Source organism: Rhinoraja longicauda, chromosome 3 (genome assembly GCF_053455715.1).
Source record: "Rhinoraja longicauda isolate Sanriku21f chromosome 3, sRhiLon1.1, whole genome shotgun sequence".
Lineage (NCBI taxonomy): Eukaryota > Metazoa > Chordata > Chondrichthyes > Rajiformes > Arhynchobatidae > Rhinoraja > Rhinoraja longicauda.
This window is the reverse complement of record NC_135955.1, coordinates 88,953,608-88,980,739: the sequence shown is the minus strand read 5'-3', so window position 1 is coordinate 88,980,739 and position 27,132 is coordinate 88,953,608. Positions and strand designations below refer to the sequence as shown.

The 27,132-nt window shown below is 46.0% G+C and overlaps 1 protein-coding gene across 5 annotated transcripts; it reads left to right on the top strand.

Moving 5' to 3' along the window:
* The first annotated feature begins 899 nt into the window (after window positions 1–899).
* On the top strand, window positions 900–21,912 carry enc1 (ectodermal-neural cortex 1). Of its 5 annotated transcripts, none has more exons than XM_078396616.1 (3): window positions 900–1,433; window positions 9,295–11,103; window positions 18,890–21,912. In XM_078396616.1, the coding sequence occupies exon 2, from the start codon at window positions 9,301–9,303 to the stop codon at window positions 11,074–11,076; it is 1,776 nt and encodes a 591-aa protein (XP_078252742.1). In that variant the 5' UTR covers window positions 900–1,433; window positions 9,295–9,300; the 3' UTR covers window positions 11,077–11,103; window positions 18,890–21,912. The 5 variants fall into 5 exon arrangements, with proteins under 5 accessions (XP_078252742.1, XP_078252741.1, XP_078252744.1 ...); XM_078396615.1 differs by lacking the exon at window positions 900–1,433 and adding an exon at window positions 3,662–3,777; XM_078396618.1 differs by lacking the exon at window positions 900–1,433 and adding an exon at window positions 4,076–4,093.
* The last annotated feature ends 5,220 nt before the right edge of the window (window positions 21,913–27,132 follow it).

The following is a 27,132-nucleotide window of genomic DNA, read 5'->3' as shown; positions in this document are numbered from 1 at the left end:
AAGAAGGGTCTCGACCCGAAAGGTCACCCATTGGTACGGGTGTCAGGGGTTATGGGGAGAAGGCAGTAGAATGGGGGTTGGAGGGAGCGATAGATCAGCCATGAATGTCTTATCTTCGGTGCATTTGCAGTTCCTTCCTACACATTTCGCATGTGTAAAGCTTTTGTGTAAACCAGCTTCCGCAGTTCCTCGTGTCTCCCAAAACACCTTTAAAGGTTGGGACGGCGACAAAGCCACGCTGACCGCCCTGTATACTTCCCACATATTGCTCAGAGTGGCACTGCTGTCTTTGGCCGCGACGTAGACTTGTTACTTTTGCATCAGCTGTAGAAAACTCGTTGTTTAAATTAACCATTGAGGTAAAACACGCAGTCATATCTCCCTGGTATTTTTCACGTTGACTGTCTTTGAGACAACGGTGCTTATATAGATAGCCTACACTTATCGCTGGATATAATATATATCCATATATATGTAATGGACAAAAAAATATGGTCCTGATAATCACTGGTGTAGATGCCATTGCGAGCAATAAATGAAGAAAAAACTATCGCCGGCGATGGAGCGTTGCTCTGAGGATATGTGCAGTGTTGGTGCAGTTAGTAGATAGCGTATGCGTGAGAGAGGGAAGTTTTATTTTAAAATGCAAAAGCTAAGCGCAAGCTGAAATTGTAAAAGCGAGGGGAAATAACCTGTCAGCATAACTCTCTGGTGGGCGAATACATCCACACAGCAGATGCTTTCCTGTCACACTGTTCATTGTCAGCATTGTTGCTAAAAGAAAACAAGGGAGCATTCAATATTTGGAGGGGGGCAAAAAGGGCAGCCTATGAAAAGACCGCGCCTGGGCTCCCTAATAGTAGCCCTGGTCCTCAAGACATTTCCTGTTCTGGCTTCGGGCCGGGAATTCGCTGCTTGAGATATCAGCCCAGTGCTAAGGCTCACTTATAAAAGGCAGCGGAATGGGCGGCCCGGCAGCAGTGGCTGTCACGGCGTGTCTGGGGTTGGTGCTAGGCTCAGCGGCTCACAGCGCCGTGTGTGGACGAGACGGTATTAATGTGCAGCGGCTCAGTGCCCCAGTGATCTGAGCGCTCTCTCTCACTCACTCTCTCTCAGCTCAGTCGCCGTGCACTGTCTGACCAGCGTGCTGCTTATTGATCAGCGAGGTACCAAACGACACGTGCAGAGTCCGCACTAACTGCAGAGGGTGACAGACAGTCGCTTGCTGGAGCAGTTCGCTCCCTCTGCACAGTCGGTTTGCGTCCACTGATATCCAGGCGCACTGTTTCCCGGTTGATCAGCAGGCAGCCGGTTCTAAGCGCTCCGCTTAGCTTCAGTACACCACAGACCCGAACGCCAGGAAGCCTGCGAACGCCAGGAGCACTCGCCCCGACCATGCATTCACACGCCGGACCTGTTCTTGACATATTTGGGTAAGTCCACCCGTCGTTTGATTTTGCAGCAAGCAATCTTGACCAGCGCGGCGAATTGTGAAACGTTACTGTGCAGATGACAGACACATTAACGTTGGAGTAACTCAGCGGGACAGGCAGCAAGCATCTGTGGAGAGGAGCAGCGTCTGAAGAAGAAGGGTCTCGACCCGAAACGTCGCCCATTCCTTCTCTCCACAGATGCTGCTTGTCCCGCTGAGTTACTCGAGCTTTTTGCGTCTATCGCTGGAGAGAAGTAAAGGGTGACGTTTCGGGTCGGGACATTTCTTCAGGCCAGGCGTGCACTAGCCCTATTCCCGAACTCCGTCCCAGCTAACGGTCTGAAGAAGAGTCTCGATCCGAAATGTTGCCCATTCATTCTCCAGAGATACTGCCTGTCCCGCTGAATTACTGCAGCATTTTGTGTCTATTTGCGGTGTAAACCAGCATCTGCTGTTCCTTCCGACACGTTACTGTGCCGGTTTTCCACGTGGGGTTAACTGAAGCTCGGCGGAGGCAGGGACTGTGGGATAGTACAAGGCGAAGGGCAGAGTGTGCGGCAGGGACAGTGTGTGTGGGACAGTGTGTGTGGGACAGGGTCAGTGTGTGTGGGTCAGTGTGTGTGGGACAGGGTCAGTGTGGGACAGGGTCAGTGTGTGTGGGTCAGTGTGTGTGGGTCAGTGTGTGTGGGACATGGTCAGTGTGGGACAGGGTCAGTGTGTGGGACAGGGTCAGTGTGGGACAGTGTGTGGGACAGGGTCAGTGTGTGGGACAGGGTCAGTGTGGGACAGGGTCAGTGTGTGTGGGTCAGTGTGTGGGACAGGGTCAGTGTGGGACAGGGTCAGTGTGTGTGGGTCAGTGTGTGTGGGTCAGTGTGTGTGGGACATGGTCAGTGTGGGACAGGGTCAGTGTGTGTGGGTCAGTGTGTGGGACAGGGTCAGTGTGTGTGGGTCAGTGTGTGGGACAGGGTCAGTGTGTGGGTCAGTGTGTGTGGGACGGGATCAGTGTGTGTGGGTCAGTGTGTGTGGGTCAGTGTGTGGGACAGGGTCAGTGTGTGTGGGTCAGTGTGTGTGGGACGGGATCAGTGTGTGTGGGTCAGTGTGTGTGGGTCAGTGTGTGTGGGTCAGTGTGTGTGGGTCAGTGTGTGGGACAGGGTCAGTGTGTGGGACAGGGTCAGTGTGTGGGACAGGGTCAGTGTGTGGGACAGGGTCAGTGTGTGGGACAGGGTCAGTGTGTGGGACAGGGTCAGTGTGTGGGACAGGGTCAGTGTGTGGGACAGGGTCAGTGTGTGTGGGTCAGTGTGTGTGGGTCGGTGTGTGTGGGACAGTGTGTGTGGGACAGGGACAGTGTGTGGGTCAGTGTGTGTGGGACGGGGTCAGTGTGTGTGGGTCAGTGTGTTTGGGACGGGGTCAGTGTGTGTGGGTCAGTGTGTTTGGGACGGGGTCAGTGTGTGTGGGTCAGTGTGTTTGGGACGGGGTCAGTGTGTGTGGGACAGGGTCAGTGTGTGTGGGTCAGTGTGTTTGGGACGGGGTCAGTGTGTGTGGGTCAGTGTGTTTGGGACGGGGGTCAGTGTGTGTGGGTCAGTGTGTGTGGGACAGGGACAGTGTGTGCGGGTCAGTGTGTGGGTCAGCGTGTGTGTGACAGGGTCAGTGTGTGGGACATTGCCAGTCGGATCCAGGACATGAGTATGGGTTATCAATAGAAACTACTCGTCAACATGACAGAATGATGGGCGAGGCAGGAGGGAGGGTGTGGGAGTGCGGGGCTGGGGCACAATGGGAAGCTGGGGTGAGGAGATTGGCCCGGAGTTCTGGCCACAGTATGTCCAATGGGGCTAGTATACAGGTGGAGGTTATGGTGGTCCGGGCGTTCTGAGGAAGGGTCTCGACCCGAAACGTCACCCATTCCTTCTGCCCAGAGATGCTGCCTGTCCCGCTGAGTTACTGCAGCTTTTCGTGCCTGTTTTTGGAGGTCATGGCGACACATTGGAGCAAGGGGCAAGTGACAGGGTGTAAGTCAGGGGTCAAAGTGCCGTGCAGGGGGGTAACTATACGAGGCCAGTCGTGCTTGGGCGACAACGCGGGCAGGGCCACGGTGTGAGTGTCGGTGTAACGGTGTTGGGCAGGGCGGGGTGTATCTGAGGAGGGGGAGGGTGTTGAGCTGAAGAGACAGTGTGAGTCGGGTGTGTGTGGAAAGAGTAAGAAACTGGGGTGGGGTAAAATAAAAGTGGTGGTGAGATGACAGAGCGGGGTGACCGTGCATTGGTCGAAGGCACCATGTAGATGGACACAACGTGCTGGAGCAACTGAACGGGACAGGCAGCATCTCCGGGTAGATGAATGAATGGGTGAGCTTTTTGGTCGAGACCCTGCACTGGCTGCGGCTACACGCGGCTGCAGCTCATCTCCTCTCTCGGCTGCAGGAAACTAACGGCAGCCCACTCGCTCCCTCCCTCTCCCCCCCTCCCTCCCTCCCTCTCTCGCCCCCTGTTTACTCCGTGGCCCGCGTCCGGCTGCCCATTTGCTCCCTGCGTGTGCAGCAAGGCGTTTGAAAGGAGATGGGGGTGTTTGGCTTGACGGAGAGGCGGGCGGGCAGCTGGCGCGGACGCAGCAAAACTTGAAACAAACTTTGTTATTTGCTATTTGCCTCCCCGCGGTTCGCATGTGAGTAGAACTGGGTGGGCGAAGCCGAGGATCTGATGGCATGGAGCTCAATTCATCAACCCTTTCACTTCAGCGGCACCTCAAAATTGTAAAATTGATTATTTTTTCTTTAATGCCAATTTCAAACTCGGCTCCCTTTGTGTATCCAGGCCCAGCTCTCCTCTCCTCTCTGCTGCGGCGCGGAGGGGAGAGTGGGAATAAGCTCTCAGCGGTTCAGATCTGTGCAGTCAGACCATGTGCAAAACCGTTAGCGGTTAAAGCAAGCGGCCTCTCTCTGTCTGTCTCTCTCTGCTGCGACAGAGGTCCCAGTGGACTCAGGGCCGAGTACACAATAGTGTAGGTGCCCACAGATGCGATTTCTACCCACGACGATGCCTTGTATCGGGGGGGGGGGGGGGGGGGCGGTGCGGTGGTCGATTATCCCTGGTAATGACTGTTGCCTATACTTAAAGCACACAAAGTGCTGGAGTAACTCAGCGGCTCAGGCAGCATCTCTGGAGAACATAAACAAGCCACTTCTTGGGTCGGGACCCTTCTTCAGTCCGAAGATGCTGCCTGGCCCGCTGAGTTACTCCCAACACTTTGTGTTTTCACTCCAGATTCCGACATCTGCAATTCCCTCTGTCTCCGCCTCTGGGACGGTGGTCTTGTTGTTTAATCGGCCTTGCAAATGAAATCACTGGGAGAGTCCAGACTGCACGTTTTATTTTAGGAGCTGCCACCTCTCGCTGGCTGGAGGAAAGACCCATTCTTTGTTTTTAAACCGTCAAAGAATTCTTGCCGCTCCCAAATAAAGACCCGATCTTAGAGAGACGCGGGGAATCCTTTGCAACCGGCGGCAGCGTTGAAATTCAGAGTTGAAAGCCGCCGCTTCGCACGTGTAAACGATCACTCTCCAGTTCCCCTTTTTGCCCCCCCGCTGGTGAGCGGCCAATGTTGGTGTTGGGTTTGAGGAATCACCACAATGAGAAGAATGGGCTCTTAAACTGACAATGGGTCCCGGGCATTACTCTGACTTGTGCCAAGGCTGCAAATGACAAGGGCATTTATTTGGTGCTTTCCCACATGAAGGCACTCAAGTCAATCGCACGGCTGAGGGACCGTGCTTCATGATCGCTCTCAGCGTCCGAAGCTGGTGTGCTCTAAGGTGCAGTTTAAAAAAAAAAACAGCGGCGATTATGTGTATTCACATCAAAGTAAACGTTAGCTGGGGAAAGCCCTGCCAGAGGGAGCGCGGTCTCATGTCACCGGGTGTCACCTTTGTCTGGTGGGAACTCCGCGCGTTTCAGTGGCGCTAGATCGAGTAGCTGGGGCAGTTGGCCATCTGTACACCTGCCTCGCCCTGTTTGCTGTTTGCTGCTTCCCCGTGAGACATTCAACGCGATCCGGCTCAACGTAATTGAAGGGTGTACATAATGATTATGTAGGTAATCATTTCTGTGATGTGCAGTTCGTCTTTAAGGTGAGAGGGGAAAGATTTCATAGGAACCCGAGGGGTCAACTTTTTCCACTCAGGGTGGCTGGTATATGGGACCAACTACCAGGGGAGGTAGTTGAGGCAAGTACTAAAGCAACATTTAAAAGACATTTGGATATGTACATGTACAGGAAAAAGGGATGTGGGCCAAACGCAGGCACGTGGCACTAGTGTAGATGGGGTCTATTGGTTGGTGTGGGCAAGTTGGGCCGAAGGACTCTGTATCTCTCCACAACTCTGGCCTTTTCAATATTACATCATAAGTGCGTAAGTTCATAAGTTCTAGGAGCGGAATTAGGCCATTTGGCCCATCAAGTCTATTCCACCATTCAATTATGGCTGATCTATCTTTCCCTCTCAACCCCATTCTCCTGCCATCTCCCCATAACCCCTGACACCTGTACTAATCAAGAATCTGTCAATCTGCACCTTAGAAATACCCAATGACTTGGCCTCCACAGCCTTCTGTGGCAATGAATTCCACATTTTCACACATATGACAGGTATTTATTTAGTGGGGCTGAACAAAAAGTGCTGGAAATTCTTAGAAGGTCAGGCAGCATCTGTGGAAAGAGAAACAGAGTTGATGTGAAATAAGACACAAAGTGCTAGGTTTTTTGTAAAGCAGCATCTGCAATCCCTTGTATCATCAGCAAGTTATATCATCCAACAATGTGCAGGGGCAAAGTAGTGATGACGATGATGAGAATGTGAGGGTCTAGTGCTAGTAACACAGAGTCAATATCAACATTTGAAGAAGTGTCCCGATCCAAAACGTCATCTATCCAGAGGCCATAGCCTCTGAATAAAAGGACGTGTCTTAAGAAAGGAGATGAGGAGGATTTTTTTTAGTCAGAGGGTGGTGAATCTGTGTAACTATATTCTGCACTCCTTATCTTTCCCTTTGCTCTATCGTACAAGCTTTACTTGATCGTATTCATTGGTAAATATATGATCGGTTTGCATAGCATGCAAAGCAAAGCTTTTCACTGTACCTCAGTATACGTGACAATAATAAATGTAAAGGTAAATTTTATTTTGGTTGTATTTTGCAACAGACAACACATTTTATAGAACATTTCTGAGATAATGCATTGTTAGTGGTACAATCTACTCTGATTTCAATTCATTTCCTATTTTGTAACTTATTTTATAGAACAAATGATTGTTGTGACATATGTGTCTATTATGTCAGACAGCCAAAATGGAAATGAATTGAATTTAACCTACTGACATTAAGAAGCAGGCTTGGGCGGCACGGTAGCGCAGCGGTTGAGTTGCCGCTTTACAGCGAATGCAGCGCCGGAGACTCAGGTTCGATCCTGACTACGGGTGCTGCACTGTAAGGAGTTTGTACGTTCTCCCCGTGACCTGCGTGGGTTTTCTCCGAGATCTTCGGTTTCCTCCCACACTCCAAAGACGTACAGGTTTGTAGGTTAATTGGCTGGGTAAATGTAAAAATTGTCCCTAGTGGGTGTAGGATAGTGTTAATGTGCGGGGATCGCTGGGCGGCACGGACTTGGAGGGCCGAAAAGGCCTGTTTCCGGCTGTATATATATGATATGATATGAACTCAGACAGAAAATTTTGGACAAAATATGCTTTTACATGGAAACTAGTAAAGCATGTGGTTGTGTAGACTAATAAATGTGATATAGAGTACTAGTGCACATTTTTAGCTCCCATTGGACCACATCCCTTAAATAAAAAATAGTTTGTGTGTATTGTGAGGGATAGAGAACTAAAATCCCAAAGCCATTGGTTTGTTGAACATAATAACAGTTGTTGTATATGTTGCAATATCACCTGTGACGGGAATGATTTGATTAATTTATTTTTGGTGGTTTTGATTAAGATCAAATGTTTGGTTAGAGGTACTCTGATCAGTATCTTTAGATCTTTAATTTTTACTTGAACCACCAAGCAATGCTTTGCTTTATCCAAAAATTGGTCACTGCTCATTACTGTTTGTACCAGAGTGTCAGACTAATTTCAATGCGCAAATACAGGAACAAACTTGCACCCACACCTTCTTTCTCAGTGATGAACTTCATGCTAACAAACTGAAGCTAATATACAAATATGTGTTAAAGGAATTACAGTACTTATCTTTAGATGGTTTGGGAAGCATTGCATACATGGGCAGTCATTTTAGATAGCAATATAGAGTACATTTTAGTTTCACGTGTTCCAGCTGGCTTTGTCAGTAATTGCTGTCATCGCATAATAGGGCAAACATGCCACTTTAATACACTATAATGTGCAATACTCCTGTGCAAATACTATCAATTCATCACATCTAATTGCTCCCACCAGTACCAACAGTGACATGCGTCTCCTCATCAATATTGCACACTGCTGTTAATATGATCCCTCCAGACATAGCTAACGTGTAGAAAGGCAACATCTATAATTGTGTTGCTTTGTGTACAGTTCAAATAGACATAATGCACAAATTGCACATTCACTGCTGCTTTATATGCGAATCCTCGTGACAACATTCAGCACTATATAATTATAGTGTTAGCATCAGGTTACAAAACAGGAGATTCCAACTACCTTTCTTCATTTTTGAGAGGAGCCACAAGATGGAGCACTCCAGATGAGGAGGAAAATGTGTCGAGGACAGGTTTTGTAAAAAAAAATTCAAAATGCAAATCCTGAAGATTCAACTAAACCCCTGGAGTATAATAACATGGAACTGCACATTCGAGATACTGATTATTGGGAATACCATTCTCTGTGTATGTTAGAGTAGGCCCATGGTTTTGACAGAAAAAGTAATGGAATTGTGGAATGCAATCTTCCACAACGCTGACTATTTAGAATTCCAGATAATTGATTTGGAATTTGACTTATTCAGTTACAGTACAGCAGCTCTCTGCCTTTGGGCTGCAATGGGAGGATGGTATTTGGTGGGAGTTTTGGTTGCTGTTACTAAAAGTTCTCTTTGAAAAATGCAAACAAACTACCTGTGTCTTTTTCAACGGATGTGGGTTTATGATGAAGAGGTAAAGATTTAATAGGAACCTAGAGGGTAGCATTTTCACACAAAGGGTGGTGGGTGCATGGAACGGGCAACCGGGGGTTGGGGGGGGGGGGTAGTTGAGGCAGGACCTATCGCAATGTTTAAGAAACATTTGTATAGGTACATGGATAGGACAAGTTTAGAGGGATTATGGGCCAAATGAAGGTAGGTGGGACTAGTGTAGGTGGGACTTGTTAGTCGGTGTGGGCAAGTTAGGCCAAAGAGCCTGTTTCCACGCTGTACCACATTGAAAAAAATTAACATGTCAGAGTTCGAACACCATCTGACAGTTGGTGTAAGAAAATAACTGCAGATGCTGGTACAAATCAAAGGTATTTATTCACAAAATGCTGGAGTAACTCAGCAGGTCAGGCAGCATCTCAGGAGAGAAGGAATGGGTGACGTTTTGGGTCGAGACCCTTCTTCAGACCGAGGACGAAGAAGGGTCTGCACCCAAAAGTCACCCATTCCTTCTCTCCTGAGATGCTGCCTGACCTGCTGAGTTTACAGGTTGTTGATTAGTACTGGTATCAGGGGTTATGGGGAGGAGACTGGGCTGCGAGGGAGAGATAGATCAGCCATGATTGAATGGTGGAGTAGACTTAATGAGCCAAATGGCCTAATTCTGCTTCTAGAACTTATGACCTTATGAAGTTGTGAATGAATTTGATTTCTGAATTTCTTCTCCCCCCACAGTGTTTGATGAGAATGTCAGTGAGAATGCATGAAAACCGCAAATCACGAGCGAGCAATGGCTCAATGAATATCTATCTCTTCCACAAAACCACCTACGCCGACAGTGTGCTCACCCACCTGAACCTTCTGCGGCAGCAGCGGCTCTTCACAGACGTCCTCCTTCATGCGGGGGACAAGACCTTTCCGTGCCACCGGGCCGTGCTGGCTGCCTGCAGCCGCTACTTCGAGGCCATGTTCAGCGGAGGACTACGCGAGAGCAAGGACAACGAAGTCAACTTCCACAACTCCATCCACCCAGAGGTCCTGGAACTTCTGCTGGACTACGCTTATTCCTCCCGCGTCCTCATCAACGAGGAAAACGCCGAGTCCCTCCTGGAGGCCGGCGATATGCTGCAGTTCCAGGACATTCGGGACGCCTGTGCAGAGTTCCTGGAGAAGAACCTCCACCCGTCCAACTGCCTGGGCATGCTGCTGCTCTCCGACGCTCACCATTGCACCAAGCTCTACGAGCTGTCCTGGACAATGTGCCTCAGCAACTTCCCGACCATAAGCACCAGTGAGGACTTCCTGCAGCTGCCGAAGGACACTCTGGTGAAGTTGCTGTCCAGCGAGGATCTGGAGACCGAGGACGAGAAGCTGGTGTACGAGACCACCATAAAGTGGGTGAAGTACGACTTGGGCCAACGCCACTGCTGCCTGCCGGCACTGCTGCAAACCGTTCGCCTGGCCCTCCTTCCAGCCGTCTACCTGATGGAGAACGTGGCCACGGAAGAGCTTATAACCAGACAGTTGAAGAGCAAAGAGTTGATAGAGGAAGCCATACAATGCAAGTTAAAGATATTGCAGAACGATGGAGTGGTGACGAGTCTTTGCGCCAGGCCCCGGAAAACTGGACACGCCTTGCTCCTCCTCGGAGGGCAGTCCTTCATGTGTGATAAGGTCTATCTGATAGACCACAAGGCAAAGGAAATCATCCCAAAAGCAGACATCCCCAGCCCGCGCAAAGAGTTCAGTGCGTGTGCAATTGGCTGCAAAGTGTATGTGACAGGAGGCCGGGGCTCGGAAAACGGAGTCTCGAAGGACGTTTGGGTGTACGACACCCTCCACGAGGAGTGGTCCAAGTCCGCCCCGATGCTGGTGGCCAGGTTTGGCCACGGCTCTGCTGAGCTGAAGCACTCGTTGTACGTGGTGGGCGGCCACACCGCGGCCACGGGGCGGCAGCCAGCCTCGCCCTCTGTCTCCCTCAAGCAGGTGGAGCAGTACGACCCAGTCACCAACAAGTGGACCATGGTCGCCCCTCTTCGGGAGGGCGTCAGCAACGCGGCCGTGGTCAGTGCCAAGCTGCGGCTCTTTGCCTTTGGCGGCACCAGCGTGAGCCACGATAAAATGCCGAAGGTACAGTGCTACGACCCCTTTGAGAATCGCTGGAGTGTGCCTGCAACCTGCCCCCAGCCTTGGAGGTACACCGCGGCCGCCGTGCTGGGGAACCAAATCTTCATCATGGGCGGAGATACAGAATTCTCAGCATGTTCTGCTTACAGATTTAACAGCGAGACCTATCAATGGACCAAAGTCGGGGATGTTACTGCAAAGCGAATGAGCTGCCATGCCGTGGCCTCTGGTAATAAACTATATGTAGTTGGAGGCTACTTTGGCACCCAGAGGTGTAAAACACTGGACTGCTATGATCCCACCTTGGACACCTGGAATAGTGTCACTACAGTACCTTATTCGTTAATTCCCACGGCATTCGTCAGCACATGGAAGCACCTTCCAACATAGAAGGAACAACCCTTCAATATTTTGCAGGTATGCTTTGCTGGTACAATCAGGACTCGAGGGACTGTGTTTACAGTGAGAATATGAATATTAATTCCCTGTCTCTCCATGCCACCTCCACCCGAGCCGTCCTACTAGTGGGTCGACTAGGCTTGTATTCACTGGAATTTAGAAAGATGGGAGGAGATCTTAAAGAAAAATGTAAAAATCTTAAAGGATTGGACAGGCTAGATGCAGGAAAAATGTTCCCGATGTTGGGGGAGTCCAGAACCAGGGGTCACAGTTTAAGAATAAGGGGTAGGCCATTTAGGGCAGAAGGCAGTGGAGGCTAATCACTGGATGTTTTCAAGATGGAGTTAGATTTAGATCTTGGGGCTAAAGGAATCAAGGGATATGAGGAGAAAGCAGGAATGATCAGCCATGATCATACTGAATGGCGGTGCTGGCTTGAAGGGCCGAATGGCTACTCCTGCACCTATTTTTGTATGTTTCTAAGTGAATGCTAGTGTTCAAGGAAGTCCAGTGACAGGATGAAAGAGTAATGATATCTCCACACCACATCAACATGGGGAGCATTATGTTCATTTGGGAGAGGGTTTCCTTCCATTGTTTAACATCCCCCATCAGTCCGACAGGCTTCATATTTAATTTCTCTAACTTCAAGTAACCCTTGCATCCCCCCTCTCTCTCCGTCCCTCCCCACCCCAGTGGTTGTATTAGTTTCACTGCCGTCTTGGTGATTGTCTGTAACTAGTTCTCGCTTAGCGCACAGCCAACAATGTACCGTTTCCTTCATCATCCTGACTTTTTTGCATGTCTTTCATTCATTTGTTCTATATCTTTTTTTATTGTCTAAATCTCTCAATTCCCTTTCCGATGACTCTGTCTGAAGAAGGGTCTCGACCCGAAACTTCTCTCCAGAGATGCTATCTGACCCGCTGAGTTACTCTAGCATTTCGTGTCTATCTTCAATTTAAACCAGCTTCTGCAGCTCCTTCCTACACAATTAATTTGTTTGTCTGAGCAGTTTGGAAGGAGGCCTGAATGATGGGGCCTTTCTTATTGTTGATGTCATCAGAGGTGACTGCTTTTAATGCCAGAGGCCTGGTTGAGAAAGCCTCCCACATTCTCTTGCCATTCAACAAGCCACGTCAGTGGATATTTATAAGGCAGAGTTAGATAGATTTTTGACAGGTGTCAGAGGTTATGGGGAGACGGCAGGAGAGTGGGGTTAGGAGGGAGAGATATATCAGCCATGATTGAATGGCGGAGTAGACCTGATAGGCTGAATGGCCTAATTCTACTCCAATCACTTATGACCTTAGCAGGAAGTGGCCAAAGAAATATGTTGTTTTTATTATTCTCTTATTGGACCCAAGAGCAAAAGAATATCTAAACTTCCTCTGCGTAAGTGAAGTTTGGTTCTTCTCTTCTCTTTATTCATAAGTTCTAGGAGCAGAATTAGGCCATTTTGCCCATCAAGTCTACTGTGTCATTTAATCATGGCTGATCTATCTTTCCCTCTCAACCCCACTCTCCTGCCTTTGCCCCATAACCCCTGACACCATAGGGAAACTATGATCACAGGATGAACTCAAAGTACTGGAGTAACTCAGCGGGTCGGGCAGCATCTCTGGAGGACATGGATAGGCGATGTTAAGGTTTGGGGTCCTTCAGAGTCTTGAACCTTATCATCGTCTATCCATATCCTCCAGAGATACTGCCTGACCCACTGAGTTACTCCAGCACTTTGTGTTCTACACAAGATTCCAGCATTCGCAGTTCGTCATGTCTTCATCTCAGGATAAACCTGAGTGAGGGAGACTCTCGTTCCCAAGCCTTGATGGTGGCCTCCTGTTATATGATCTTCCTCTTCTATCCAATGCCTGATTGGACTTCTCCTTAACAATGCGATTAAGGGACATGAGGGATATTGTGTTAGTGCTAGGTGGTGGGACTGAAGTAAATGATCACTTACAATCATATTGAATGGGGGGAGCAGGCATAAGGTGATGAGGTGAAGGTTCCTGCAACTGCGCCCACATGTTCAGATGCTACCTGGTAGTTACAACATCCTGCTGGAGACTGGGATGGTTTGCAGCTCATCTTGGTCGCCGCCCAACACCAATCCCACTTTAAGATCAGACCTATCCGGCTTTGTCATTTGAATTGTTCAGAGTTCAGGGTGTAAGGGGTTATGGGGAGAGGGCAGGAGAATGGGGTTGAGAGGCAAAGATAGATCAGCCATGATTGCATGGTGGACTAGACTCGATGGGCCGTTTGGTCTTATTCTGCACCTGTGACCTATGAATTCAGAAACGTCACCCATTCCTTCTCTCCTGAGATGCTGCCTGACCTGCTGAGTTACTCCAGCATTTTGTGAATAAATACCTTCTATTCAAAAGTCAAATAGGTGGTATTTTATACCAGAGATGGTATCACCGTGAGTTTAGATAATCTGGAAATAAATAAACTGGAATATCTCTATGCAATATAAACAAATGATTTAAGTTAATCTGAGAACCAGCCATTCTGTAGTGATTTACTTAGTTTCAGGGTAATGTGCTGTCATAAAGTTGGCTAGCAGCCAGAGTTATGAAGGGAAATAATGATGAAGCAATAAAAAGCATTACATTTCCTGCATTAAATTTGCAGTATTCTTTTTATTGCCAGAATCTTAGAAGGTTAATACGATATTAATCCCCCATTTCTGATTTTACGACCCAATTCTTTCTGGGAACGCCATGTTGACAAGTTTTTAATGACAGACGGAAGGAGAGGGGATCTGCAAGTGACTAATTTAGAAGTCAAATTAACTGTCAATTATAATAATAATAATAATAATAATAATGCATTACATTTATATAGCGCTTTTCAAACACTCAAAGACGCTTTACAGGGATTACTAGAACATAGAGAAGAAAATAAATAGATAAATAAGTAAACGAACAGAAAAAGGAGACAGAAGGTCAGTGGTTGAAGGCAGTGCTGAACAGATGAGACTTCAGTGTTGTTTTGAATGCGGTGAGTGAGGAGGAGTCTCTGACGGTTTGGAGTAGTGAGTTCCAGAGGGTGGGAACAGCGATGGAGAAAGCCCTGTCCCCCCAGGATCTGAGTTTGGTCCGGATGGGGGGGGACAGGAGGTTGGCAGCAGCAGAGCGGAGGGTGCAGGTGGGAGTGTGTCTGTGGAGGAGGTCAGTCAGGTAGGATGGGGCCAGGTTATGGAGGGCTTTGTAGGTCATGAGGAGGATTTTGTACTGGATTCTCTGGGGGATGGGGAGCCAGTGGAGCTTGTAAAGGACAGGGATGATATGGTCACGGATTGGGGAGTGGGTGAGTAGACGGGCAGCGGAGTTTTGAATGTATTGAAGTTTACTGATGATTATCCTTGGTGCGAGTGAGAGGTGGGGGGTGGAGGAGAAAATAGTTACTGGAGATTTACACAACAGTGATTAAAAGCTGATGGAAATAGCTGTTGCTTTTATGCATTTGCCGGAGAGTGAATAGTGCCGGAAAAAAATAGCTTCCATTCAGTCAACAACGGCCACATGTCAAGATTGAAGCAGCAAACATTCTGAAGCATCTGCATTTGCAATAGAGCCACACAGTACGGAAACAGGCCCTTCGGCCCAAATATTGATTTCTCTAACTTCAAGTAACCCTTGCTCTCCCTCTCTCTCCATCCCTCGCCTTCCCAGTTCTCCGTCTGACTGTCCCCGATTACATTTTATCCACAGTGCATTCAGAAAATATTCAGACCCCTTCACTTTTTTCACATTTTGCTACGTTACAGCCTTATTTTAAAATGGATTAAATTCATTTTTTTAATCATCAATCTACACACAATACCCCATAATAAAAAAAGCGAAAAGAGGTGTTTAGAAATTTTTGCAAAGTAATTAAAAAGAAATAACACATTTACATAAGTATTCAGACCCTTTGCAATGACACTCAAAATTGAGCTTATGTTCATCCTGTTTCCATTGATTATCCTTGAGATGTTTCTACAACTTGGTTGGAGTCCACCAGTGGTAAATTAAATTGACTGGACATGATTTGGAAAGGCATACACCTGTTTTCGCTTTTTTATTATGGGGTATTGTGTGTAGATTGATGATAAAGAAAAGAATTTAATCAATTTTAAAATAAGGCAGTAACTTAGCAAAATGTGGAAAAAGTGAAGGGGTCTGAATACTTTCTGAATGCACTGTATGTTTGCTTTGTTGTCATCTTCTCCTAGATATCAATGATCTGGTCTACATTTTCCTTTATTTTCGTCTCCCAAGATGTCTCGTTTTCACACCTTACCCTTCCTTATCTCTGTATCTCCCTCTCCTCTGACTCTCAATCTGACGAAGGGTCTCGACCCGAAACATCACCCATTCCTTTTATCCAGAGATGCTGCCTGTCCCGCTGAGTTACTCCAGCATTTTGTGTCCATCAACTGTGTAAACCAGCATCTGCAGTTCCTTCCTACACCTTCAGCCTAACTAGTCCATGCCGACCAAGATGCCACATCTTAACTCTTCCCATTTGACCCACTTCCCACGAAACCTTCCCTAACCATTTAATGTAACCCATCCATTGCAACAAAGTTACATTTATGCTATCTTGTAGTTCAAATCATACTGTTGTTTGTAATCAGAATGATGCTCTTCTTATACCTTTTGGTGAAACAAATTGATCTTAGATAAAAATGTATTTTTAGTTCTAAAGTTATAGCTATTCATTTCTTTCATTGAATCAAATTATTGGGGTTTATACTATATGATGCTACAGTCCTGGATTAGAAAGCTTTCTGTACTCTTTAGGTAAAAACATTTTCACTCACGTCTGTTTTCCATTGTGTAAATTCAGGCCACAGCAGCTGATTGTAGCAAACGTATTATAACAAACATATAGATTGAAAGATATAGCATGGAAAGAGGCCTTTTGGTCCACCGAGTTGATGCTGACCATTAATCACCTGTTAATGCTAGTTATCTCACTTTCACATCCACTCTCTTCACATTCGGGGCAATTTTACAGAGGCCAGTAAAGCAACAATCCCATGTCTTTCGGATGTGAGATGTAACCGGAACATATAAAAAATCAATACAAGGAGCAATTAACTGTGATCAATTAACCTATCTTTAGGATTGATTAAAAGATACTGCATGGAATCAGGCCCTTCGGCCCACCCAGTCCACACTGAGCATTGATCACCCATTCAACTAGTTCTATGTAATCCCAACTTCCCATCTACTCCCTACACTCTCGGAGCAATTTGCAGAGGCCAAATAACCTACACATGTTTGGGACATCAGAGGAAACCGGAGCACCCGGAGGAAACCCAAGCAAGATCATGGATTGATCCTGAGGTCAGGATCGAACCCGGGTCGCTAGCGCTGTGAGGCAGCGGCTCTACCCACTGCACCACTGCGCCATTCACAATGTGGAAAGAAATCAGAATGCCAGGAGAAACCCCCATAGTCAGCGGATGAGAATGCAAACTCCACAGTCAGCACAGGAAGTGGTTTAAATCAAAGGTAGATACAAAATGCTGGAGTAACTCAGTGGGACAGGCAGCATCTCTGGAGAGAAGGAATGGGTGACGTTTTGGGTCGAGACCCTTCTTTAGACAGCACAGGATGTCAGGATTAAACCTGCTCTGCTAAACCCGCGAGGCAGCAGCACTGTTGCTGTAACTAATGCTTGATTAGTACAGGTGTCAGGGGTTATGGGGAGAAGGCAGGAGAATGGGGTTAGGAGGGAGAGATAGATGTGTCATGAGTAGACTTGATGGGCAGGATGGCCTAATTCTGCACCTATCACTTACGACCTAATGAGCACAAATGTACTGCCCCGAACAAAATACCAATTTGACTTGTGATGAAGGCCAACAAACCTTCCTGATTGCTTGCTGATCCTACATATTAATCAGCTTTTTTGCGCTCACAGACACCAGAAAATCAGCATATTTCAAATTCAGATCACTAAAAAAACACTCTGCCACATATATTTCCAACATATATATATAAGGGATATGTATGTGCCTTATAGGCACTTAATATATAAAAAGCACTTTGCCTATATTTCCCTCTCTACGTTCTCCTCACAACCTACATTGTCAGCCAGCAAACCTTTGGGCTTGGCCTCCTCACTCGTATATAATTGATCCAGATTGTGAGAAGCTGGGGCCCCAACACTAAATCCCTGCAATCTCCCAGTGGAATCCGGCTCCAAACTTATTAATAGGCCACATATTCCCATCACAGTGAACATTTAATTAGATTTGCAATTAGTATGTTTAATTGGTGTTTGTAAACTTTGTTACACAATTTACACCTGTACCGTACTCTTCTAGTGTATATTGAGTTACTAAGGTAACAACAAAGGGTTACGTTAGTCTAAATGATCCAGAAATGTTTAGCCAATGCATCTCTGACAAGATGGTGTGGGGATGGAGAATCCCTTACCAATTAATATTCTGTTTCTCCATCCTTTGAATCTAATAGCTAACACTCACCAACGCCAATAAATCATGTTTATTGCCTGTTCGGGACAGACAGTGGAGAATCTTTGTCACACTATTTCCATCGATCTACGGACATGTAATTGAGTTCAACACAGGCTAGTTGGACTTTCTCAAGTGTACATAATGCTTATTTATGTTATTGCTTGTGCTGCTCGTCCATATAGGATTCCTTTAGTCAATGTACAATTATGCATTCAAGATTCATCAATAAACTACGAATAATATATAATAACTTATATATTGGGGCGGCACAGTGAGCAGCGGTAGAGTTGCTGCCTTATAGCGCCAGAGGCCCAGGTTTGATCCTCACTACGGGTGCTGTCTGTACAGAGTTTGTACGTTCTCCCCGTGACCAAATGGGTTTTCTTCGGGTGCTCTGGTTTCCTCCCACACTCCAAAGAAGTGCAGGTTTGTTGGTTAATTGGCTTCTGCAAATTGTCCCGAGTGTGTAGGATAGAATTAGTGTACGGATGATCACTGGTCGGTGTGGACTCAGTGGACCAAAGGGCTTGTTTCCACGCTGTATCTCTAAACGAAACTACTCAATTTATTTTTGAAGGCTCAACCATGAACATAACCTGATGTCACGAGGGTTGTACATAAAGCTTGACTTAAAAATGAATTAACCATTATTCGGTCTGTTGAAAAGTTTTCTGATCTAACATGCAACAACGATGCCGGCAGATTGCACTTTGGTGGCGAGGACAAAGAAAAGGCACAGGAATAGAATACAACAATGCACTGATCCCAGGTTGTGGTCTGATCTGACTGAACAACATAAGGGTGGCACGGTGGCGCAGCGGTCGAGTTGCTGCCCTGCAGCGCCAGAGACCCGGGTTTGATCCTGACTACAGGTGCTGTCTGTACGGAGTTTGTACGTTCACCCTGTGACCTGTGTGAGTTTTCTCCGGATGCTCCGGATTCCACCCACACCCCAAAGGCGTACAGGTTTGTAGGTGAATTGGCTTGGTAAAATTGTAAATTGTCCCTAGTGTGCAGGATCGTGCTCGTGTACGGGATCACTGGTCAGCCCCGGACTAGGTAGGCAAAAAGGGCCCGTTTCCACGCTGTATCTCTAATCTCTAAACATATGTTTAGTGACTATGAGCCCATTCATAGCCGACGCAAAAAAACCCAGAATAAATTGACATTGAAGAACAAAGAATAACAACTTAATGAAGCCAAATTATAGTCACTATTTTGGTTTACATGGAATTGTTGTGCGGTTAGATTGAGTGAACTAATTTTGTTATATTGGTAGAATATTCTAACATAGCTCTCTTTTCTCTTTTCGTACAGAACAGTTTCCCAAATTCCCGACATGAAGAAATTTTTAAACTGTGAAGAAACACAACTTAAAAGAAGAATATAAGCCCTTCTTTTCTTAACTAAGCTCAAATGACTTGGCTTTGGCAATCTGCATTTAACATGCTTTTAACAATATGAAGAGAACATTATTCCCATAAACATCCACGTGTTGTGATTGTGAAGCTTGTTTCTGAATAATGGTTGCCAAAGGCAATTACTAATGAATCGCACGTGATATTAACTGGCTCCTCCATAAAGTCTGACTTGGCACCAAGGTGCCACACTGTTCTCGGTTCTTAATGGCTCCCAACATTTGAGTGTAATATTTTAAACGACTCTGGTCTGGTAGCAGGATATTTGAAATGCAGGTGCCAACTATGGGGGAGAGGAGAGATGGTAAAGAGCGCAGATCTGTGCTGAGCTGGGATGGAGTCGACATACTTCCCCCAAGCCTTTGCCTTTTGGGACCGGAACTGTGGACAATGTTGATGACTCTCTCCGTGGCAGTAACAACCCTGATTTGAGAATCCATGCTGTCAAGCAGGAAAACCCTGCGGGCTGTGAAGAGGGAGGTCAGCTGCCAAAATACAATTTAATCATTAAAGGTCATTCTTTATTAAAAGAGGGAGGAGAAAAATTGACCCGAGGGTCAGAGAAGTGCAGCTTTTATCCCAAATCTGTTATTTATGTTGTTTTTTTTTAATGATCATAGGATATTTATTGTTCAATGATGACTCTTGCACATTGAAGTGAACAAAGTATTCGTAAATGTGTACTTTATGTTAAGGAGGATCTGTCTGAGAAGTATTTGCACACTTGTTTAGCAAGGGTGGGGGTGGGGATGTTAGAAAGGGGCAGTTCACACACTTGTCACATAAGATGGAAAGTACAAACCTGTGATGAAGGGGTTGGGAAATTTCTAATCGGAAATGGGAAGGGAGCAAGTTCTTAAGTTACACCAGCAGTGGAAGAAAGCAGTGAGATCTTTCTCAAGCCTACAGCTCACTAGATTACATATTGTACATTCGAGCATTTGCCTAACTTTTCACTAAGTTTCCCAGCACTTCCAGTACTTTGGTGTAGACGCTGTTTAGTGCCTGCTGGTGAATCAAACATGTTTAGTCCTCTAGTTAATCCAACCTAGGTGATTTTCTTTTTCGCAAACTCCCTTATTTCAAACAATTACATTCAATACTTTTATTGAATCATTGTGAACGAGAAATGATCAGAACTGCGAACAGTTTTCATTATGATTCAGGCATCAATCTTTCCTGCCTGCATACATGATAGATGAAAGGGAGAGAAGCAAGGTTCAGACAGGAATATTCAGATATTATAGATTTGTAGGGGAAATGATTCTGATTGCCACTCTTTGCGTATGAAGAATGAACATGTTAAACCACATTCCCGCACGCATTACTTATAGGCAGATGCTAATCCATTTAAAATAAACAGGTCAACACCTGTCTAAAAATAGAGCACAGTGGAATGTAGCCTGAGCATGTAAACTCTTTATACATGAAGTTCTTTAATCAGGATTTCTACTCCTTTCTTTTTCAAAGCATCATTCCTTCTCGGCATTCATGTGGTAAAGTATCAGGTCAACGTCTGAAAGGAGATCAAAGCAGTCAATGACATAAGTGTCACGTTATGAGTTGATTACTACGGGGCAATTTAGACAACATTTTTGAGGGAAAATTGTAATTATGTGTTGGAAATGGTCAACGGCCATAAACACTGGAATTTAAAAACGTAGTATATGCATTGCTGCATAACCTAAAATTAAGCTTTATTGTGACTGCATACACTGCATATAAATTGAACATTAGTGAGTGCTTCCAACACGTGGAAATTTACTGCCCTTTTGGGAACTGAGCCGTATAAACAATAGGAATTTTAGGGTTAGATTTCTGGCATATCTGGAGTGAGTTTGTCTTTGGGATTGGGAGTGAAGGAAAGGGAATGGTAAGGGTTCAGAAAATAAATTTCACGACAGCTTTCACCCTTTCTGGGGCAAGGTAAGGAAGTCACCTAGGATTCCAAAAGTGGTTATCAAAAGTGTGGGAAGGTTTTAGTGTGGTTTAACTAGGTGATGTCAAGTTGTAATGCATTGCATGACATGAATAATGGGCATTCGTGGTCGCAGACCGAGCAACCATCTTATATTTATTAACTGGAAACGTGGCATTCAGGAGAGGACGTAGAAAAAGTGGCCGGTGCAGTAAGTAAAGTGATTATTGTTAGTAGGGCAACGGGGTAACGTAGATGTACTGCTTGTGAAGTAAAGTTGTGGAGTAGTGGATGACTTGTGTTAAGGTGTGCGTTATTGGTTTACATAACCAGGCAAGTTCAAATACCTATTTCCTTGCGAACCAATTAAAATAATGGGAAAAATATCAGCTTATCAACAAGGTCTGACCAAAGCCAGGATTGGGGGGGAAAAAAAACATTATACATCTTTTCAATTACCCAGGCAGGAATATCAGCTATTTTTAGTAACATTTCAGGAAGGCTATTTACCATTGAAAAATAGCTAAGAGAAGGCAAGGCGTTGAAGGATGGGCCTCAAACTCGACGGGGAACTTTCTGGGGTCCTGCTTTTTGAATTGTTGTGGTAATTATGCCGTTTGGCTACTGCAGATCTGCAAGATCACCGCACAGTTTGAGGAGAATGCAATTCACAGCAGAGTGCACACACAAAAGTTGGCATAAGACAAGGAGGTTCTTCCTATTTTGTACACTCATCACCATAGCAACACATCACAAAGCGCACTCTCCTTCCAATCTAATTGCATAAAGGCCTTCTCAATGGAGCTGACACCTGTCTGAATCAGTTGGATTAGAGATGAATAATGTCTCCACCAACAAAAGTAGATTGTGTGTGTATAAAAAAATGTCATTGCAAGATTCACTGTGAGTATTTCCTTTTTGTACTGCTCGAATGTAACATTTTTGTAAAAGTACCTTTTTTTTAACAATGTGAAATCTGAGACATTAAATAGTATTGACATTTCTTCCATATTGTCTGAAATGAGTTATTGAGACCAATGCCATTTAATTGCAAATATTCTGAGTTTGTTGCATATAATTATTTGGTCTTTTAATTTTTTTAATTTTTTTTGATGCTTTGTTTAAAATAACCAAATGTGTTCTTGATTCGTAAGGGTGTCGGGGTTTATGGGGAGGAGAATGGGCTTGAGAGGGAAAGATAGGTCAGCCATGATTGAATGGCGGGGTAGACTGGATGGGCCGAATGGTCTAATTCTGCTCCGAGAACTTATGAATTTATGTTTTCCATCATCATGAGATTTTGGTTTACATCACTTGGTTTTCATCATCACTTTTTCACCCAGAGAGTTGTGAATCTGTGGAATTCTCTGCCGCAGAAAGCAGTGGCGGCCAATTCACTGGATGTTTTCAAGAGAGAGTTAGATATAACTCTTAGGGCGAATGGAATCAAGGGATATGGGGAGAAAGCAGGAATGGGGTACTGATTTTAAATGAGCGACCATGATCATATTGAATGGCGATGTTGGCTCGAAGGGCCGAATGGCACCTAAGGCACTTATTTTCTATATGGTTAAAAATCTCTTTGTAGACAACACAAGATTTGATGAAGTTGTGCTTAGTGGGTCAGGTTGTCACCAATGATTGAGCAGAATGTAGCACCACAGGAAATATGTGCAGATGAATGGCAGATGGAGTTTGATCTGGACACGAGGGAGATTAGGGGGAGAATTCAAGTTCAGGGCCTTGGTTGGAGGCAAGTTGCCAATGGTGGAGTAATTAAGTTCATGAATGATCAAAAGGCCAGCATTCAAAGGTTTCAACGGTCTTTTATTGTCATGTGTACCAATTAAGGTACAGTGATATGTGAATTACCATACAGCCATACAACAAAAAAAAGCAACAAGACACACTACTACGTAAAAGTTTAAATAAACATCCACCACAGCGGATTCCCCACAATCCTCACAGTGATGGAAGGTAAAAAAGTCCAATCTTCTTCCTCTTTATTCTCCCGCGGCCGGGGCAGTCGAAGCATCCGTCGGAGCGATCGAAGCTCCCACGTCGGGACGGTCGAAACATCTATCTTGTAGGTGTGGAACAGTGTCAAAGGAAAGACACAAAGTGCTGGAGTAACTCAGCGAATCAAGCAGCATCCCTGGAGAACATGGATAGGTGACATTTCAGGTCGGGACCCTTCTTCAGACTGATTGTGGGGAGAGCGGGTAGAAAGCTCGCAGAGAGCAGGCAGGGGATAAAGCATGGCAGGTAACAGGTGAATACGAGCGAGGGGAGTTTTGATAGGCGGATGATTGGAACAATGGCCGGAGATGAAAATAAAGGTACTGGACAAAAGGATTGAAGAGTTGCGAATTATGAAGCCAGAAAGAGGAATAAAGTGGGAGGGGACAAATCATGTGAGTCTAGGTGGGGCACAGGGGAAGGGGGAGGGAAGAAAGGAGGACGTGTGGGGGAGGGAGGGTTGTTAGAGATGACCTAAATTGGAGAATTCAATATTCGTATCGTTGGGTTTTATGACCAAAGGTTCAGACGACATGGACGTTTCAGGTTAGACGAGTATTTAATGCCCATTGTGATTTGACTGCCTTGTTGGTCTATTTCAGAGGCAACAATATTGCTTTTGGTTAGGAGTCACGTCTAACCCAATTCAGGTAAGAAAACAAGCAAATTACATAGGCCTAAACAACAGTCCATGCGTTTTATGATCCCTGTTATTGTCTTGTTAATTCAGATTTGTTGGGTTAACTGAACGGGTGGCCAGACTACCTTTATGCGCCCCATCTACTTTTAGGGGATATGAATTTAATTTAGTTTAGTTTAGAGAGACAGCGCAGAAACAGGCCCTTCGGCCCACCGAGTCCGCACCGACCAGCGATCCTCGCACATTAACGTTGTCCTGCACATGCGACAATTGTCACAATTATACCAAGCCAATTAACCCACAAACCTGTGTGGGAGGAAACCGAAGTTCTCGGAGAAAACCTAAGCAGGTCACTGGGGGAATGTACAAACTCCATACAAACAAACACCTGCAACCGGGATCTAACCCGAATTTCTGGCGCTGTAAGGCAGCAACTCTACCGCTGTGCCACCGTGCCGCACATTAGGGGAAGTCACACCCCCAAATCATCAGTTTAGAATTCCAGATCAGTAAACAGTAAAAAATAGCCAATGACCTAACACAGCAAGTAGGAACAGTGAGAAAAGAAAAGAAAGGTGAGACTTTTAAATTTGGGACACAGAACACAGAACAGTACACGATAAGAACAGACTCTTCGGCTCACATTGCCCACACTGAACATGTCTCAATTCAAGTCGAAGATTGACATGAACAGGCAGAAACAATGGGTCTGCCAGAACAGTTCTGTTTAAGGATTTTAGGGAGAAGGTAAAGTCGGGCCGTGCGGGGCTGGGGAACGATAAAGTTGGAGGCATTGGAGGGCAGAGCGCCGGAATTGGTGAGATCAGTGATAGTGTTGGTGATTAAGGTCTGGTGCTCGTCGGTGGGATCATAGTCCAAGGATAAGTAGGAGGAGGTGTCTGAGAGTTGTCGTCTGGCCTCGGTCCGGTAGAGGTCAGCACGCCAGACTACCACAGCACCTCCCTTGTCAGCGCGTTTGATGACTAAGTCGGGGTTGCTGCAGAGTGAGTGGAGGGCTGCACGTTCAGGAGGGAACCCGAAACGTCACCCATTCCTTCTCTCCAGAGATGCTGCCTGACCTGCTGAGTTACTCCAGCATTTTGTGATGTCTCAATTCAATGTCAACAAGATGAAGGAGATGGTGATCGACTTCAGGAAGCGAAGCGGAACACATACCCTGGTTTGCATTGACGGCGCAGAGGAAGAGGCGGCTGAGAACGTTTACTTTTCAAGCAGTAAATACTGTTTCATCAACAACTTGTCCTGGACCATCCATATCGAAGCAGTGGGCAGGAGGGCAAATCGAAAGCACAACACTATTTATTAGTAAGTTTGGCATGTCCCTAACGACTTCACCGACTTCTAAAGATGCGCCATAAAAAACATTTTATCAGGATGCATCACAGCTTGGTTCGGGAACAGCTTCATCCAAGACTGCAAGAAATTGCAGAGATTTGTGGATGCAGCCCAGACCAACCTCCCTTCCATTGATTCCATTTAAACCTCACACTGCCTCGGCAAGGCCAGCAGCATAATCAAGGACAAGTCGCACCCCGGTCACTCCCTCGTCTCCTCTCACCCCATCAGGTAAGAGGTATAGATGTGTGAGAATGCACAGCTCAAGGTTCTTCCTTGGTGTTCTCAAGCAACTGAATCATCCTATCAATAACAAGAGCAACTATCTACCTCACTGGAGATCCTCGGACTATGCTTAATCAGAATTTGAGGAGGGATATTCTTGTTATTGAGGGCGTGCAGCTTAGGTTCACTGGTTTAATTCCCGGAATGGCGGGACTGTCGTATGTTGAAAGACTGGAGCGACTAGGCTTGCATACACTGGAATTTAGAAGGATGAGAGGGGATCTTATTGAAACATATGATTATTAAGGGATTGGACACATTAGAGGCAGGAAACATGTTCCCAATGTTGGGGGAGTCCAGAACAAGGGGCCACAGTTTAAGAATAAGGGGTAGGCCATTTAGAACTGAGATGAGGAAAAACTTTTTTAGTCAGAGAGTTGTGAATCTGTGGAATTCTCTGCCTCAGAAGGCAGTGGAGGCCAATTCTCTGAATGCATTCAAGAGAGAGCTGGATAGAGCTCTTAAGGATAGCGGAGTCAGGGGGTATGGGGAGAAGGCAGGAATGGGGTACTGATTGAGAATGATCAGCCAAGATCACATTGAATGGCGGTGCTGGCTCAAAGGGCCGAATGGCCTCCTCCTGCACCTATTGTCCATTGTCTATAATGTACTGGACTTTATCTTGTACTAAATGTTATTCCCTTTATCATGTATTTATACACGATGGTTCGATTGTGATCATGTATTGTCATTCCACTGACTGGTTAGCACGCAACAAAAGCTTTTCACTGCATGTGTAGGAAGGAACTGCAGATGCTGGTTTAAACCGAAGACAGACACAAAATGCTGGAGTAACTCAGCGGGACGGGCAGCATCTCTGGAGAGAAGGAATGGGTGACGTTTCGGGTCGAGACCCTTCTTCAGATTGCACTTTTCACTGTACCTTGGTACATGTGACAATAAACTGCAATAAACTAAATATGATACCAGGTTAAAATGATCTTCTCTCCATGTGCTCCACACGGTGGCACAGCGGTAGAGTTGCTGCCTTGCAGCGAATGCAGCGCCGGAGACTCAGGTTCGATCCTGACCACGGGTGCTGTACTGTATGGAGTTTGCGTGACCTGCGTGGGTTTTCTCCGAGATCTTCGGTTTCCTCCCGCACTCCAAAGACGTACAGGCATGTAGGTTAATTGACCGGGTGAATGTAAAAATTGTCCCTAGTGTGTGTAGGATAGTGTTAATGTGCGGGGATCGCTGGGCGGCGCGGACTTGGTGGGCCGAAAGGGCCTGTTTCCGCGCTGTATCTCTAAATCTAAAAAAAAATATTAAAAAAAAATCCCTCCATTCCTTGCATATCCATATGCCTACCTAAAACCTTATCATTGCAACTATCGTATCTGCCTCCACCACCACCCATGGCAGCACGTTCCAGCCACCCGCCACTCTCTGTAAAAACATGCTCTGCACATCTCTTTTCGCAGATCTCAGTGTTTCCAATCCCACCGATCTCTTTGAAATGTCGCTCCTCTCAACACTTGGACAATGGGTGTGCAGGATTTAGTATGAATTCGAGTAGTTATGGTTGAACTCAAATTTATGAAGGAATTTATAATGCAGAGCGACATTACGGATTTTATACGTTTTCCCCGTAACCGTGTGGGATTTGTCTGAGATCTACGGTTTCCACCCACACTCCAAAGACCTACAGGTTTGTAGGTTAATCGGCTTGGTATAAATGTAAATTGTCCATAGTGTGTGTAGGATAGTGTTAATGTGTGGGGATCGCTGGTCGGTGCGGACTCAGTGGGCCGAAGGGCCTGTTTCCACGCTGTATCTCTAAACTAAACCAAACCAAACAGAGGAGAGCTGAAACCTCGGTCTGAAGAAGGGTCTTGACCCGAAGCGTCACCTATTCCTTTTCCCCAGAGATGCTGCCTGACCTGCTGAGTTACTCCAGTATTTTGTGTCTATCTTCGGTGTA